This window comes from Sinocyclocheilus anshuiensis, unplaced genomic scaffold (genome assembly GCF_001515605.1).
Source record: "Sinocyclocheilus anshuiensis isolate Anshui unplaced genomic scaffold, SAMN03320099.WGS_v1.1 scaffold1383, whole genome shotgun sequence".
NCBI classification, from domain to species: domain Eukaryota; kingdom Metazoa; phylum Chordata; class Actinopteri; order Cypriniformes; family Cyprinidae; genus Sinocyclocheilus; species Sinocyclocheilus anshuiensis.
Window position 1 is genome coordinate 379,717 of NW_015536550.1, and position 18,947 is coordinate 398,663.

Genomic DNA, 18,947 nt, shown 5'->3' on the forward strand with positions numbered 1-18,947 from the left:
CACACGCACACACACACTTTCCATAGACTTCTATTGTTTTGAACATGTGGCAGCCTGCCTGTGTGGATCCTTGTTCATTGGGTCTTTACCTCTGTCTTCTAAATATGCTCTAGAAAGTGTGTTTGGCACACAGGTGAGGAGAGGAAGGCCTGCAGGACCCTCGCTGTGAGGACTGTGCTCTGAAGTGTGTTGTTTGGTCATATAGAGCTCAACCGTCCGCAGTCTGCTTGTTAACACTGCTAACATCGCATGTGACTGAGAAGATGCTATGTGTTTATGATACATTAGTCCTTCTCTGACTGACACTGATTATGTGCTCTGCATTTATGTGGTTGTTTCAATCACTTTGTAGCATTGCCCATGTTTTAGCATGTTTTTACAGAAATAATATACTTTAAATAATTGAATATTTGGCCAATTATTTCGTTAGCATTTCTTGGCCACTTAAATGTATTGAAATATTGTTTAAGTGTACTGTCAAGCCTTTATGTTAACATAAATATACTGTAATGTCATTTCTATTGAAACCTGTATGCCATCTATTTAACTATATTTGTAATTACACATTTGTTATGCTGAAGCTGCAATTCAATATACAGTAGTCAACATCTAAAGTGGAATAAAAAAAGACAAGAACGCATTTAGGTTTTAGGACAACTTTGATGAAAGGTTTTGATCCACTTCAAATGTTGACTACTATATTTGAAATATATCATCTTTAAAACACACTACAGTTAAATCGGTTAATCAGGTGCATTAGATGTGCTTTAAGTTAGTCAACACATCAAAATAAAGACAAAAAGATTATTAATGCATAATGATTTGAAATGTATACTGTAAAACTTTTCATTTGACATTATTATAAAATGCTACTTTTAAAAGCATAAAAGTCTGTCCTCTTTAAGTACACAAGTGTCCTTTTATTTAATTCATATTATATTATATGCATGTATATTGAACATATATGTTGAAGATTTGAAGTTCACTACAAGTGCACATTCAATATAATTAAGTGCACTTCTTTTTCAGAAGGTCAGAAATAGGAGAAAGATAACAGGAACCTAATATGATTTTAAGCTTCAGATCGATGTTGTGAGTTTGTTCTGCTGGCAATCTAAAAGTTCTACTCAGTATTTGTCACTTTGAAAGACTAAACTTGAATTACAACCTTCAATTTGGCAAAACAGTGTTTTCGCCTGAATGAGTTACACTATATGCTCCTTAACATTTTTGTTTTTGGAAGAAACAAATCCATCAAGATTTTGGAGAATGGACTTGTTTGAACTTGAAATGTCTTAATGATAGATTTGTTTCTTACAAACACAGCTTTTCACTTCACATGACATTATCTGATGGACTGGAGTGGTGTGGATTACTTGTGGATTATGGTGATGTTTTTATCAGCTGTTTGGACTCTCATTCTGACGGCACCCATTCACTTCCATTGCTGAGCAAGTGACGTAATGCTATATTTCTCTACGAAGAAACAAACTCATCTACATCTTGGTAGATGAACTATTTCTTTCAAACATACTCCTCTAGTGATCAGTGTCAGTCGAGGTTTTCTGATTTCCTCGAGATGTTCCAGATGCCTCGTTTTCCATCGACGAGTCCAAAGCGTCTTCGTTTCCCGGTATCGGTGCAGTCATGGCAGATGAGTGCATGACTGGGTAAACACTTGGGTTATAATGGCGAGTCTGAATGCGAGGGCCTGTGGATGAGTTATGGGTCCCTGCTGCCAAAAACAGGTCGTCAAGTCTGGAGCGGCCCGTCCTGGAGCTGTGTTTGCCCATCATCTCTCTTGCCTTTCACCCCCACACAAACCCACCTCGCCCTCTGATGTCTGTGTGCCTTCGTTAATGAAGAAATTCTCGTACCTGGGTGAGACATAGCTGTCAGCTGAGCTGCTCCAGCTCTCTGTCCCGGGCCAAGAAACATCCACCCAACCACCCACAGCAGTCCCAAATAAAACAGGTTTTACCACGTCTCTCAGAATAACTGATGAAACATCACAAAGCAGATCTCTTTAATATCTCTGTCGTTCCTCCTAGACAGCAGTGAGATTAAATCGAGAGCACTCTTTTTGCTCGAGGAACTTCGGTCACACTTTAGTTTGGGGACCAGTTCTCACTATTAACTATGCCTCAGTAAACTCTTAATTTGCTGCTTATTAATAGTTAGGAAGGTAGTTGTTAAGTTTAGGTGTGTTTAAGGGGTCTAAAATATGGTCACACAGAACAAGGCATTAATATGTGACTTTATAAACAGCCAATATGCTACAATATGCATGCTATAAGCAACTTAATAGTGAGAACTGGTCCCTAAATTAAAGTGATAGCACATATTCATATAGACAGATTTGTCTGCGATGAAAAGATCTCAACAGAAACTCAAATCCTTCTTGTCAAATTATCAAAATAACCATTGCTAAAAATAAGAGTATTTATTACAGAAATAATATACTTTAAAATGCAAAATTGACGTAATGCTTTCAGACACTTAAATGCATGTTAACGTATTAGGTTTTAAATGTATATCATATAAATTATCTGAACATTAGAGCTTTTTTGACCCACTTAAGTAGGACTTAAACACATCAAAATAAATGCACTTCTTTAAACACGACAGATTATAATATTAATAGCCTACATTTTAAGTTGTTCATGTATTAACAACAAACACAATTTAACAATGCAATTTATAATATTAACTTATTAATAAATGCTGTACAAATGTTGCTCACGTCAGTGTTCACTATAGTGAAGATACTTTATGCAATAGCTATTAAGGAATTATTAACATTATTGTGAAGTGTTGCCAATTATGTATTTATTTACTACAAACATTTGACAAGCCAGTTTATGGAAGAAAAAAAAAAGAGAATAAGAATGAAAAAGCTTTTAGGTTGCAACTGCCTAGATGTCTATAGTTCACTAACTCGTTGGTCTTCTTCTTCAAAAAAGAAAATAAATGGTTGTGTTAAACATCATCCAATGTTTGTCTAGCATTTTGACCGAGTGAGCTGTGAAACTGTCTACAAGAGGCAAAGTTACTAGTAAGTTTAGGGAAACATATGTGCCACTTCACGTCCAACAATCACTCGCTGGTTTGCGGAAGCTAATGCAGCTGACAGGCTGCAGGAAGATGCTCACCGACACTCTCACCATCATGATGAAGAGCCGCTGAAGCCGACACACTCTGCTCCAAACCATTAGCAGTGATACAGAACATGCTATCAAGCCCGGGCGAGGAATAACTCCTGCTGATGTGACTGTGTGAGCTGTTGCTTGACTCTTCACTGTTTAAAAGACATTTGAAAGGAATAAAAGAATGCATTACATAGATGACAGTTTACATTTACATTCAAGAGGGTCTGGCTGCAGCCTCGCACTTGCACTCTCAGACTTGCACTCTCAGACACTTGCGCTTCTGCTAGCAACGTCACTTGCAGGCTTTATTTTTTATTTTGTTCTATTTTTTATTACTTTTTGTTTGAATCTCTCAACATTTTACAAATAAATTATCTGAACATTAGAGCTTTTTTGACCCACTTAAGTAGGACTTAAACACATCAAAATAAATGCACTTCTTTAAACACGACAGATTATAATATTAATAGCCTACATTTTAAGTTGTTCATGTATTAACAACAAACACAATTTAACAATGCAATTTATAATATTAACTTATTAATAAATGCTGTACAAATGTTGCTCACGTCAGTGTTCACTATAGTGAAGATACTTTATGCAATAGCTATTGTTAAGGAATTATAACATTATTGTGAAGTGTTGCCAATTATGTATTTATTTACTACAAACATTTGACAAGCCAGTTTATGGAAAAAAAAAAGAGAATAAGAATGAAAAAGCTTTTAGGTTGCAACTGCCTAGATGTCTATAGTTCACTAACTCGTTGGTCTTCTTCTTCAAAAAAGAAAATAAATGGTTGTGTTAAACATCATCCAATGTTTGTCTAGCATTTTGACCGAGTGAGCTGTGAAACTGTCTACAAGAGGCAAAGTTACTAGTAAGTTTAGGGAAACATATGTGCCACTTCACGTCCAACAATCACTCGCTGGTTTGCGGAAGCTAATGCAGCTGACAGGCTGCAGGAAGATGCTCACCGACACTCTCACCATCATGATGAAGAGCCGCTGAAGCCGACACACTCTGCTCCAAACCATTAGCAGTGATACAGAACATGCTATCAAGCCCCAGCGTCTTGTCTCCATTGGCAACACGCACCATTTGTGTCGATCGCAAGTGACGTCGAAGGTAGCGGAGAGTGCAAGTGACTTCGTAATTTAGTTTCTTCTTTCTTGTCTTCACCACCTGGCTACTGTTGTAAAATGTTGAGCGATTCAAACAAAAAGTAATCAATAAATAGAACAAAATAAAAAATAAAGACTGCAAGTGACATCGCTAGCGGAAGCGCAAGTGTCTGAGAGTGCAAGTGCAAGGCTGCAGCCAGACCCTCTTGGACGCGCGTGCGCTTAGAATAAACAGACGATATCGTCCGCTGGTGTGGACGCTAATATCGTTATCTTTATAGTTCTTTCTTGGGGTGAACGGGGCTTTAAGAGGCCTTTTTTGTTTTTTGTTAATTGTATAATACATAAAAGAAAACAAATAGAATACAAAAAGAATAGAAATGCTAGTGTTAGTTGTTTTGTTTTTTTTAAAAGAAAACAAGCAGTTAGTAAATGAATAGAGTGCAAGTCTAAAAGGGGCACGTTTTTTTTTTTTAAGAATAGAATTAGAATAGAGAGTGCTAGAGTTAGAGGGTCAAATAAAGATGGAGATGTGTTTTAGTCGATTCTTGAAGATGGCTAAAGACTCAGCCGCTCGGATTGAGTTGGGCAGGTCGTTCCACCAGGAGGGAACAGTTAATGAAAAAGTCTGTGAAAGTGATTTTGTGCCTCTTTGGGATGGCAGAATTTTTTTTTTTAATTAATTTTAAAATGTAATTTATTCCTGTGATCAAAGCTGAATTTTCAGCATCATTACTCCAGTCTTCAGTGTCACAAAAGAAAAAAAAAACTCTTTAGTGTTACATGATCCTTCAGGAATCATTCTGATATGCTGATTTGATGGTCAAAAACATTAATAACAGTTGTGTGCAAAGCTTTATTTCAGCTAAAATGTTTGAACAGTAGCAACCTAGATTCAACACACTTAAAAAAAAAATCAGGCTTTTCTAAAGAACAATCAATATGAATAGCCTAATTATTCTATGAATAATGCTAGAAAAATGTTATGAATAATTCCGTATAAGGTCACAAATGTGAATTGATCAGATTGAAATCACTCAGATTGGTGATTTGCTCTTGCTGGGGCCAAAGTGCTCCCAAATACAAAGACTGTTAGTCTGGATAAAATTGCTTGTCTTCTCTGTGGTCTATTAAAAAGATGGTTACAGTTGCATTAATATCTGACTGGGATTTAATCTGTAAATTACTATTTTTTTTTTACACCTGCAGTCCGAAAGAATCTCTTAGGTCTTTAAAAAGGTTTCATGTAGGCTGCGTTTTTCTCCTATGTAATTCTATCATTGTTACTACAGTAAACCTGTGCTAATTTAGTGTTTGTCACCACTGTTATCAAATAAAGCAAAGAAATAATTACATTTAAAATACACAGTTTGACAGAGACACCATCTCGTTTATTTTACTGTAGTAACAACCGTAGTGAGCATGGTATTTAGTCAAATCAATGTGTAAGGTGGGTTAAAACATGAGTGTTCAATGGCGCCACCCGATGGACGGGAGAAGAATAACAATTCTCAGTTTTCACAGAAACAGCTCAATAATCATTTGCCAACAACACTGCCCTCTTGGGTGCTTGAGATGAATTAGACAGCCACATGACATGCTGTTGACATTATATGGATTAAACGTTCAAATGTTTAAACATTCAAATTCACAAAATTATAAAACAGCAGAAAAGTGCTTAACATTCAAAAAAATGCTTTTTCTTTTTTTTTTTTTTATTAAACCATTGATGGAAGGTTTGTGTTTCATAGGGACAGAGAGAAGCTGACTAATCATTTTAGTTTGCAATTTAAAAAATGTATTGTTAAATGTGCCCCCAGTCCTCACTGCTTAACTGGTCAAGGTCAACTAGCATAAAAGCACCTGCTTAAATTCATAAATGCTAAAGCAAGAAAAGCTTTCATGGGAATCATCATAATTATGCTATCAAGCTATCAGGAGTTTTCAGTCAAATCTAAAATTCACCTATCAGAAAGTAATTACATAAATTTTACACCAGGGTAATGCTGGACAATGAGTGGCACTCTAGCCAGCGACTGCCAACATAATAGTGACACAAACAGGTCGGGTTTGAAATTATTTATAAAAAAAAAACAACACCACCAAGACATGGTGTATTATAACACTTCCATCATGACAACGGTGAAATTGTTAGACAAACCGAAAGCAAACTCCTCTAACTGAGGTAAGATGAGACTCGGATCACACGTTACGGTGATGATCATTCAGAGATTCACGCGGCTCTCAGCTGAACTTGGCTTTGGAGAAGTCCATCTCTGGATGCTGAGCCATGAACCTGAAACACGTCAAACACAAGGACGAACATCAGCGAATTCAGAAGAGTAGACTCCAAATTAAAGCATACAGGTCTGCACAGACCGAATGGAAATACTGTGAACGCCTGACAAATATTTAGCAAACACTGTAAACGCCTGACAAATATTTTGCAAATACTGTAAACGCCTGACAAATATTTAGCAAATACTGTAAAAGCCTGCCATATATTTTGCAAATACTGTAAACACCTGCTATATATTTTGCAAATACTGTGAACGCCTGACAAATATTTAGCAAATACTGTAAACGCCTGACAAATATTTTGCAAATACTGTAAACTCCTGACAAATATTTAGCAAATACTGTAAACGCCTGACAAATATTTTGCAAATACTGTAAACTCCTGACAAATATTTAGCAAATACTGTAAACGCCTGACAAATATTTTGCAAATACTGTAAACTCCTGACAAATATTTAGCAAATACTGTAAACGCCTGACAAATATTTTGCAAATACTGTAAACGCCTGACAAATATTTTGCAAATACTGTAAACTCCTGACAAATATTTAGCAAATACTGTAAACGCCTGACAAATATTTAGCAAATACTATAAACGCCTGCCATATATTTAGCAAATACTGTAAACGCCTGCCAAATATTTAGCAAATACTGTGAACGCCTGACAAATATTTAGCAAATACTGTAAACGCCTGCCATATATATAGCAAATACTGTGAACGCCTGACAAATATTTAGCAAATACTGTAAACGCCTGCCATATATATAGCAAATACTGTGAACGCCTGCCAAATATTTAGCAAATACAATAAACGCCTGACAAATATTTAGCAAATACTGTAAGCGCCTGACAAATATTTAGCAAATACTGTAAACGCCTGACAATTATTTAGCAAATACTGTAAACGCCTGACAAATATTTAGCAAATACTATAAACGCCTGCCATATATTTAGCAAATACTGTAAACGCCTGACGAATGTTTAGCAAATACTGTAAACGCCTGCCAAATGTTTAGCAAATACTGTAAACGCCTGCCAAATATTTAGCAAATACTCTAAACGCCTGCCAAATATTTAGCAAATACTGTAAATGCCTGACAAATATAGCTGACAAATATTTAGCAAATACTGTCAACGCCTGACAAATATTTAGCAAATACTGTCAACGCCTGACAAATATTTAGCAAATACTGTCAACGCCTGACAAATATTTAGCAAATACTGTCAACGCCTGACAAATATTTAGCAAATACTGTCAACGCCTGACAAATATTTAGCAAATACTGTCAACGCCTGACAAATATTTAGCAAATACTGTCAACGCCTGACAAATATTTAGCAAATACTGTCAACGCCTGACAAATATTTAGCAAATACTGTCAACGCCTGACAAATATTTAGCAAATACTGTCAACGCCTGACAAATATTTAGCAAATACTGTCAACGCCTGACAAATATTTAGCAAATACTGTCAACGCCTGACAAATATTTAGCAAATACTGTCAACGCCTGACAAATATTTAGCAAATACTGTCAACGCCTGACAAATATTTAGCAAATACTGTCAACGCCTGACAAATATTTAGCAAATACTGTCAACGCCTGACAAATATTTAGCAAATACTGTCAACGCCTGACAAATATTTAGCAAATACTGTCAACGCCTGACAAATATTTAGCAAATACTGTCAACGCCTGACAAATATTTAGCAAATACTGTCAACGCCTGACAAATATTTAGCAAATACTGTCAACGCCTGACAAATATTTAGCAAATACTGTCAACGCCTGACAAATATTTAGCAAATACTGTCAACGCCTGACAAATATTTAGCAAATACTGTCAACGCCTGACAAATATTTAGCAAATACTGTCAACGCCTGACAAATATTTAGCAAATACTGTCAACGCCTGACAAATATTTAGCAAATACTGTCAACGCCTGACAAATATTTAGCAAATACTGTCAACGCCTGACAAATATTTAGCAAATACTGTCAACGCCTGACAAATATTTAGCAAATACTGTCAACGCCTGACAAATATTTAGCAAATACTGTCAACGCCTGACAAATATTTAGCAAATACTGTCAACGCCTGACAAATATTTAGCAAATACTGTCAACGCCTGACAAATATTTAGCAAATACTGTCAACGCCTGACAAATATTTAGCAAATACTGTCAACGCCTGACAAATATTTAGCAAATACTGTCAACGCCTGACAAATATTTAGCAAATACTGTCAACGCCTGACAAATATTTAGCAAATACTGTCAACGCCTGACAAATATTTAGCAAATACTGTCAACGCCTGACAAATATTTAGCAAATACTGTCAACGCCTGACAAATATTTAGCAAATACTGTCAACGCCTGACAAATATTTAGCAAATACTGTCAACGCCTGACAAATATTTAGCAAATACTGTCAACGCCTGACAAATATTTAGCAAATACTGTCAACGCCTGACAAATATTTAGCAAATACTGTCAACGCCTGACAAATATTTAGCAAATACTGTCAACGCCTGACAAATATTTAGCAAATACTGTCAACGCCTGACAAATATTTAGCAAATACTGTAAACGCCTGCCATATATATAGCAAATACTGTGAACGCCTGACAAATATGCCAATCAAGTTTTGACTTTCTGATTGTATTTACGCCTGTGTGTGACGATAAATGAGTTTAGTTTTATTTACAAACGAAACTACGTGAATGATTTATTCCTCAGCGAAACACTATAGTATTTATAATAGTCGAATAATTAGCCGAAATAAAATGAAATATATGTTAAATTCAACCTTTAAACTGCATTTCCAGTAGGGCTGCACGATGATGACAAAAATCATAATTGTCGATTATTGCCTGGAAATTGTAATTGCGATTATTAATTACGATTATCACAATTTACATTGAATGATGTTTATACCATTGTTTTATAGTGTTATACTAAAACTAAAATTAAAACAATGGAAAAACCCTTAAGATAACATGTAGAAAGAAAACAAAAGCATCTTAAGCACGCAGAATAACATATGTGGACTTTGAACGATTACATAATTGTGGCATCCATAATTGTAATCGCGATTAGAAATTCGATTAATTGTGCAGCCCTAATTTCCAGTAAAAATTCCAGTCGTATAGAATAATCAAAGCTTTATTGGCATGTCGAGCATTTACAGTAGGCTATTATTTACAGAACTGTTCAGAACGTTGAGTAAAATATTAATAACTCAATCTCTGATAATCGCAGGTTGCTATGGTCAATTAAGTTTTGTTTTCGCATTAAACTCGTGGGAACATGATATATCGTGACAAAACTAAGTAAACTGAAAATGTCCCCGTACTGCTGCTCACCAAAGCTGCATTTATTGATTTATTTTAATAAAAATCAGTGATACTGTGAAATAATATTACAATTTAAAATAACTGTTTTCTATGTGAATATATAGTAAAATGTAATTTAGTGACATGATCCTTCAGAAATCATCCTAATATGCTGATTTGCTGCTCAAGAAACATTTCTGATTATTATTATCAATGCTGAAAAGAGCTGATTAATATTTTTGTGGAAACCGTGATGCATTTTTTTGCAGGAATCTTTGATGAATGAACTTTAGCTTTCATTTGCTATAGAAATCTTTTGCAACATTATAAATGTTTTATTACTTTAATGTGCGCTCACTGAATAAAAGTTATCTAGTACTTTAAGAGACAGTCATGAGGGTCTGCAGGTGTTCTCTCTACGACATCACTTCCTGTTTTTCTGGTCGCACCACATGACTATGTGTTCTTACTTCTTCAGGATGTCCTGCTTCTTCTGCTCTTCAGAGGTGGGCAGCCCCATGGACTTCTGCCTCTGATCAAACATCATCTTCTCCACCATACCGCGCGTCTCCCCGTCCAGATCCGACAGCTGAGCGCGTTCAGTTTAAAACACGGCACGAGATGCAACAGTGTAATTAATCACCTTGGCTTGCAATAATCAAGCATGACTTAATCTGCACAAAACTCCTGAAGTTTCATCAAGCTTGAACAAGCTGTTTGAAATCAACTGTTTTGAAAGCACTGAGTAGGTAATAGTTAGCTCTTACCTTGGAGTTCTCTGGGCAGATCTTCTTGGTGTTGATTTCGGGGTCTGTGGTCACTAACCTGCTCCACCACTCCATTTTGTTTATCTGGAATAAACGTGAGCATCATTAGTCATCCGGGCAAATCACAAACTCCAATGAACTCCATCTATGCATGTTCTCTAGGGCTATCAAAAAAAAAACAAAAAAAAAAACTTGAATTTCAAATATTTGTCAAATTTAAACTAAAAATCCGCATTCGAATTTTATGTGTGCGTCAGGCTGCGTTATCAGTGGCACACGAGATGCGATGACGATGTAGGTGTCGTTGCATTGTAATGTTTTTCTTAGTCTATCCAGTTGAAGCCACTAGATGCGGCGCTGCTACGTTGTTCATTCAAAATATTGCGTGAAAGAGAACATCAATGCGGAGAAGATCTTATTTACGTCAAAACTGAAACCAAGCCGTTCACACAGAACGTGAGCATCATCCGTCATCCGGGCAAATCACAAACTCCAATGAACTCCATTCTATGCATGTTCTCTAGGGCTATAAAAAAAATTAGAATTTCGAATATTCATCGAATTTAAAATAAAAATCCACATTCAAATGCAAAAACATTGCATTCGAATTTTATGTATGCGTCAGGCAGCGTTATCAGTGGCGCACAAGATGTTCATGATACGTTGTTCATTCAAAATATTGCGTGAAAGAAAACATCAATGCGGAGAAGATGTTGTTTACGTCAAAACTGAAACCAAGCCGTTCACACAGAACGCATATTTATCGCATTTTCTAGAGGGACATCTATCACCGTTGCACTCACGTCTCGCACAAAAGAGCCGCATGTTTAGAAAGCCATATAAAATTAATGCAAGTTCAACTTTTAAAAAAACATGTCTCGAGACTTTATGACAGTTTTTCCCATCCCACTGCATCTCATGTTTTTAAATGAAAAATTATTCTTTGTGATTGGTTTTTGGTCCTTTGCTATGTCTATGCTGTTTTGTTTCTAATTGTTTAAGCATCTTAATTATCTTTTTTTTTTTTTTAAACATTATGCACTTTTTTCAAAGATAGTCGCGCATTAGTAATATTTTGTTCAATGCGCCCTCTTATGGCATCAGGAGAGAAGCCAAAAGCTTTTTCCCCCCTAACTGAAATTATGCCTTTTAAATTCAAATATTGATAATATTAAAGTACAAAATTCGAATTTAGTTTTCCTGCCATTTTGACAGCCCTGATGTTCTCCTCCATACCTTCTCAAAATGGACGGTGACCACTTTCCCATCTTCTATGAGCCAGGAGCTCTCCTCCACCTTCACCTCGTTGCACAGCTGTCCGTCGATCACAGGCGGATGACCCTTCAGCCCTACCTTCAGGGAACGCCGCTGTACATCCACCACCACATCCTTCCCCTTCAGACGGAAGCTCACATCAAACGGCACGACCAGCTGCGAGACGTGACAGATCAGACAGCAAAGTGCTTTTATATTGTGACATTGTTTTCATGACAATCTTTCCTCACTTGCCATAGTTGCTGAAAGCGACAATGTCTTTATGCAAAAAACATATATGCAGTTTTTTCCTTTTGATTTTGGGTAAAGTATTACCATTTCATGCACTGAAATTTCGGCAACCAAAATAAAGCAATAAGCCCCGTGAAGCCGTGGTTTACAGTGAATTTATAACAGCTAAGGGGCGTTGTTAGGCACGATGCGAAGCGGAGCTGTTATAAATTCACTGTAAACCACGGCTTCACGGGGCTTATTGCTTTTATAAAACGGTTATTCCATATACGTAGTAAGGTTTCACAAAATAAAACAGAGCAAATAAAGTGTAATGATATTAATAAAAACAGTATTCTTCCACCAAACAATGTAGTTCCTCAGAAACAGTTGTGGTTGCAACAAAGTGGTTGCCAAGCAACACACAAAGTAAACAAAGGTGTATGTTTGTAGAGTAGTTTACAACAGCTTCGAACGCGGCTCAGCCAATCAGAATCAAGGACCGGAACTCTCCGTTTTATAAATATTTGTTCGAAACAGCAAAAAAATTCTGCCGAGTTGTTTTGAAGGGCGCTTCTCTGATGATAAGTTTTGACTGTTTCAGCATCTATTTTATGCACACAACATGGATAAGCTACAACAGTAAAAATGCCGGCAGTGTAGACCATGGTCGGAAACTAACAGTGGCTTGGGGCAAAACTTTTTCTGCCAAATGTCAAGATTTTTTTTTTCCAGGTCAAGAGCTGCCTGGAACTACGTTCGCCGTGCGTTTCCCTGAAAATAATTGCACAACTTAGAATGTTCGTCAGCCAATCAGATTCAAGCATTCAACGGCCCCGTAGTATAAAAATATCTAGAAGACTGTTTGAAACATGCTTAGTTTACAGGGTTACCGGGTAACGGCAGCGCCAGCGCCCTCTAGTGCCCAATGTGCGTTTTCATTCTGTGCGTCTCCTTCACTCGCTCCGCATTTCTTCTCATCTGTGCTCATTTAAATCAAATCGTTGCCTTTTTAAAGTTCAGCAATCATATGAGGCTGTATCGCTGTTTTTCCATAAATAAATTGAAGAAATTAATAGGTTTGTTATAGGTTACAGTGCAAGTTAAGATGTTTAAGAAATTGTACTCACACTCATGCTCCTAAATACAGTTATCCAGTTTGCACACATCTATTTCGTCGCAAATGCGAGTGAAATGCTCGCACTGTCGAGTCCTGTCAACTGGAGCATAAAGAAAAAAATCGGACTCACGTCCACTTCACACAGCGTCTGAGTCCAGCGGTAGTTTGAGAGGTCTGCTCCGTTTCCAGCATTGGGCTTTATCTTGTCTTTATCCTTTTCATCTTCCTCTCCTTCGGAGTCCGACTGAGACACACACATCGGAGAGCATTAGACACTTATCTAGAGCCGCTCAAAAACACACCATCAGTTCACTTTTCACTGGTATATTTAACAGTAATGAAATAAACCCCACTTACCCCTTTTTTGTCTTTTTCTGATGTAGCGCCGTCTGTTTTCTCAGGTACTCCTGCATTTTTCTTGGCTTCATTTGTCTGGGAAATAGTGAAAGTCACAGATAAATCGCATTTGATGCTTACATGATTTTAAAGGGACAGTTTACCGGAAAATGAAAATTGCGTCACCGTTGACTAACGCTCATGTCGTTCCAAACCCAGTAGACTCAGGTTTCATTAAAAATATCTTAATTTGTGTTTCGAAGTCCTATGGGTTTGGAAAGAAGAGTAAATGATTCATTTTTGGATGAACTATGCTTTTGAGGTGTAACAGTATTTGGTAGAGGTCAACTGATGTATCAGTTTTGCCGACTAATCGGCACCGATAGTTGATTGCTGGAACTATCGGTTATCGACAAAAATCCATGCCGATAGTTTTCCGGGTTGCATCCATTGCTGGAGCGGCTGAGAAGGGTCTGCTGTCATTACACAGTGCGAGAGCGGCCTCTAGTGGTTGAAATCACTGACAGCACGTGCTATTTGTTTAGACACGTGATACTGCACTCTGAACAGAGCGGGAAACTTCAGACGCTGACTTAAATGCAGCCGACAGAAAATCCTGCCACGCCACAGAGCGCCATTCACATAGTTTTCCTTTAAATTACATTATATTGGTCCCGAATCGTTGTTAATGTACATAATGAATTGTGTATTGTGCATTTTCAGCAAAACGTTTGTCTTTCTGTGGCTCTAATAAAGTCTGTGTGCTTCATTTATAGAGCTATAATATAGGTCGCGCTTTCTCTTTCCGTTTGCTCCGTTTTTTAAACACCGAACTTCAAACTCATCCATGCCAAATTGTTCATTCTTGAAGTAAACTTGTGTGCGTTTGGTGACTAAATAAACTGTTTTAGACCGCTGCTCGAGTTGAACGCGACGTGTCCGGTGTGTGTGTGATACCGGTGAGTTCTCCTAGACTCAGCGCTGCGCTTTTATTTTGATTAGATAATCATCAAGTGTTCAAGAATAGAAGCAGTTAAAGTGTGAGAGTATACATACAATATCCATATGTATATAATTTTAATGCTATAGCCTTTGTGTATATATTTAAAGATGTGCATCTTTAAGCATGACAGCTGAAATGAAATGGTAACACTTTAAAATAAGAGTCCATTTGTAGCATTAAGATTAATGAAAGCTGTGTAAGTATTGTTCCTTGTTAGAGTGTGTTAATTTCAACATTTACTATTATTATTTTTTTTTACTACTACTACTAGTGGTTCAGTACTGTTTTTGTTAATAAAGCACTATTTTAGTTTTTGTTCAGTATCAATTTTAAAACTATCGGTTAATTAATCGGTATCGGCCAGTGTGGTCCAACCTAGCTATCGGTATCGGCAAAATCCACTATCGGTCGACCTCTAGTATTTGGTTTGAGCATATTTGGTTTTATAGGGTAATGCATAAACAGCGAAGAAATCAATTTTATGAATGTTAATGATTTGCATGTGCTCTCACTTGATTTAATTGTGCCTGGAGTCTCTCGGCCTCCTCATCTGTGAGTTCTTTGATTCTGGGCTCCTCTGTGTCCTGCTTCCTCTTCTTCTCCTCTTCCTTCAGTTTAGCAGCCCTGTCAGCCTTCTCCTTCTTCTCCTTCTCTTGTCTGGACTCTTTCTCTTTCTGGACTTTGAGGGCGAGCTGATTGTGATGAGCAAACGCCTCTTTAACCAGCTACAGGACAAATAAAAGGGAATGCAGATCAATCATTGATTGGTGCTCAATATGTGCTGAATAAAAAAAAAAAAACTAAATTGAATGACAAAAAAATCATTTTGAAAAATATTTGAGATAAATTTCAGTGTTTGTAAAATGTATTGTGGCTTTAGAAAACCTACAGAGTTGTATGGACTACTGTTACGCAGCATCTTTTGACTTTTATGGAGCTTGGTAGCCTGAATCACAGCTGATTTTAATTCTGTGGAAAAGAGCCAATTTTACAACATACAGGTCTGCAAGGACTGAATGATTTATATACACTATGAGCCAACAGTTTGTGGTCGGCAAGATTAAATAAATACAATAAAACATGTTTTTGAAAGGGGTCTCATATGTTCATTGTTCACCAAAGCTTAATTTATTAATATTTTGAAATAATATTACAATTTAATACAATCATTTTTCTACGATAATATATATTCAAATGTAATCAAAGCTGTATTTTCAGCATCATTGCTCCAGTCTTCAGTGTCACATGATCCTTCAGAAATCATAATAATATGCTGATTTCTGCTCAAGAAACATTTCTTATAATTATCAATGCTGAACAAAGTTTTGCTGCTTTACATTTTTGTGGAAACAGTGATTCCTTTTTTTTCAGGATTCTTTGATGAAATAGAAAGTGTAAAAGAACAGCATTAATTTGAAATGGTAATCTTTTGTAACATTATAAATGTCTTTACTGTCACTTTCGATCAATGTAATGTGTCCTCACTGAATATCTACATTTTAATTCAAAGAAATATATCTTATTAGCTATATCTTACTAGTAGTGCATCATACATTTATATAAAATATTAAAGGGGTCATATGATGTGATTTCATTTTTTCCTTTCTCTTTGGAGTGTTACAAGCTCTTGGTGCATAAAGAAGATCTGTAAAGTTGCAAAGACTAAAGTGTCAAATCCAACGAGATATTCTTTATAAAAGTTAAGAGTCAACCACACCTACTTAAAACGGCTCGTTCGAACACGCCCCCACATGTCTACCTCACTATGTGGGAAGATTAGCATAACGCGTTTGATGGCAGAATATTTGAACTGTTGGGTGAACTATTCCTCTAAGATAATAAATATATATATACACAGAATAATTCTCAAATATTTCTGAAATATAAAAAGAAAGGGGGCATCAAAATCCAAACCTTCTCTGGGGCTCCAGGCTCTCCTCCCGTGAAGAAATCTGTTTTCCTTCTTAGAAAACTGAATAATGTGTCCACCAGCTGTTAATAATAATAATAATAATAATGAAGAATAAATGAGATGCCAAGAGTGACAGAAGGTACATCACAACAAATAATCACTAACTTTTCACTGGAATCGCGTATTATTTATCATAGGTTGGATCTTAATCATCAGACATAGAGCAAAACACGTTACACAGGCCAAAACCTAGTGAGCTGCATAACAACACAGACATAAATAAATAAATAAATGCTGTCTAGGTAACGTTAGGCTGCTCACTAGGTTTTATAACAGAAACCTGAATCTCCACATTAGCATAACCATAGATAGATAGATGCATGAGAATAACACTCTAGTACCTTAATATAACTCCTGCATATATAAACAATAAATGATAACAGCGTATTAATGTGCTGCCCTGCCAAGCCAACACTAACGAACAGTCAAGTCCTCTTTTATTAATAACGTAAATATGTTTTTATATTATAGCAAGTCATCCTGCATCAGTTAGCTCGGCTGCTAACATGTGTTGACGTTACCTCCTGCACTCCTCCTTCATGCTGCTGCGCCATGGCCAGCAACATCCCATCGTATTTCTCCTCATCATCTCCCATCTTCAATATTTACTGCAGATTACAGACGATAAAAACTATAATTTGGTGCGTGAAGCTAACAGTCACGCTGTCACCGGTGTGAAGCCTAGATACTTCCTAGATACAAGGACCGCCCACGTTTTCTTTAGAACCAATCAGATCGCACACATTTGAAGGACACACGCACGAACCAATCAGCTGGCAGCTTCGGGAACCGATGAGGCAAGACGAGCTTCTAGAGCAGAACTTTCTAGAGACCCTGATACACACGTGTACATATATTTTTTAGATATTATCTTTATATTACGTTTAAGAAATGCTCTTGCCAACAAAATAAATAAATAAATACACAATAACACAAGAACTAGACTACAAATACAAGGGCATCAGTATCATAGCCTATAGGCTTACAGTAGCCAACAAGATAAAATGAAAAAAATAAAAAGAATAAAATACAAATAAATAAAGTAGTAAAGCTGTCAAAGGATTAATCATGATTAATCACATCCAAAATAAAAAAAAAATTGTTTACATAATATATATGTGTGAACTCTGTAATTTGTAAATATATAAAATACACAAACATGCATGCATGTTTAAGAAAAATATGCTATAATTATATATATAAATATTTATGTCTATATATTATATAAATTATATATGAATATAAAAATATACTGTATATATGCATGCAAATATTTGAAAAAATATATACATGCATGTGTGTATTTATATATATATACATAATAAATATACACAGTACACACATTATGTCAACATAAACGTTTATTTTAGACGTGATTATTCACGATTAATCACTTGACAGCACTAAAATAACATAATAAAATGAAATATAGCTGCAAGCAGCAATCACGGGGCCAAGCACTCCAGAGGCAAATTGAGGAGGTAAGCATGGCATGGAGCATCAAATGTGATTTTTGGCCAAGCCATTCATAAGTTATAAGCAAAAATATGCATTTTTTATATCTCCTAACCACTAGGGGGCACTGCGCCGAAACACTGCAGGTAGTCTCAGGTCATGCTTGTTATAACACACACCAAGTTTGGTCTCAATACGCCAAACCGTTGATGGCTAGCAGACGGAAGTTCATGGACCGGATACGTAACATTAATATTGAGACTGTCCTCTATCAGTGTGCCAAATTTCACAACTTTCCTGCAAGCGGTTCTATGGGCTACCATAGACTTTCGGCGGAAGAAGAAACATTGATGCTAACGGATACAATAGGTGCCACTGTACCTTCGGTGCTTGGCCCCTAATTATTTAGTTCCTGAGAAAATTATATTTCAGTTTTCTTCCCATTATTCCCTTATTAGATTGCCAGTTACATTTAATTTGTATATGGATTAAATAGTATACATAAGATTTAATTACCAACATGGTCAATGATGGTGATGATGATTTACTATATGGATTTAGATTGTCTAACCATGAAATTGCATAATGATGTGTGAATATTAATAAGAATAATAATTTGTGTGTGTGAAGAGTTCATTTGCAAAAACAGATAACTGTTAACTAAATCGTGTTTTTTCATTGTGCATTCCAATTAATCTCAATCAAGCTGCAGTTGGGTTATTTTGATTAGGTTATAAAATAACTAAAAAAATACAGCTAACTAACACAATAAAACACCACACACACACACACACACACACACACACACACACACTCACACACACACACAAACACAAACACTCTCTCTCTCTCACACACACTCACACACACTCTCTCTCTCTCTCTCACACACACACACAC

At 36.3% G+C, this 18,947-nt stretch overlaps 1 protein-coding gene across 1 annotated transcript; it reads right to left on the reverse strand.

Moving 5' to 3' along the window:
* Nucleotides 1-6,339: 6,339 nt before the first annotated feature.
* Nucleotides 6,340-17,315, reverse strand: LOC107700719 (nuclear migration protein nudC-like). The gene is made up of 9 exons (XM_016502487.1): nucleotides 17,114-17,315; nucleotides 16,535-16,612; nucleotides 15,133-15,345; nucleotides 13,639-13,713; nucleotides 13,412-13,525; nucleotides 11,913-12,107; nucleotides 10,677-10,760; nucleotides 10,380-10,498; nucleotides 6,340-6,569 (listed from the first exon to the last, which is right to left on the reverse strand). Exons 1-9 carry the CDS (start codon nucleotides 17,186-17,188, stop codon nucleotides 6,518-6,520), a joined length of 1,005 nt encoding a protein of 334 aa, XP_016357973.1. The 5' UTR covers nucleotides 17,189-17,315; the 3' UTR covers nucleotides 6,340-6,517.
* Between the last annotated feature and the right edge of the window lie 1,632 nt (nucleotides 17,316-18,947).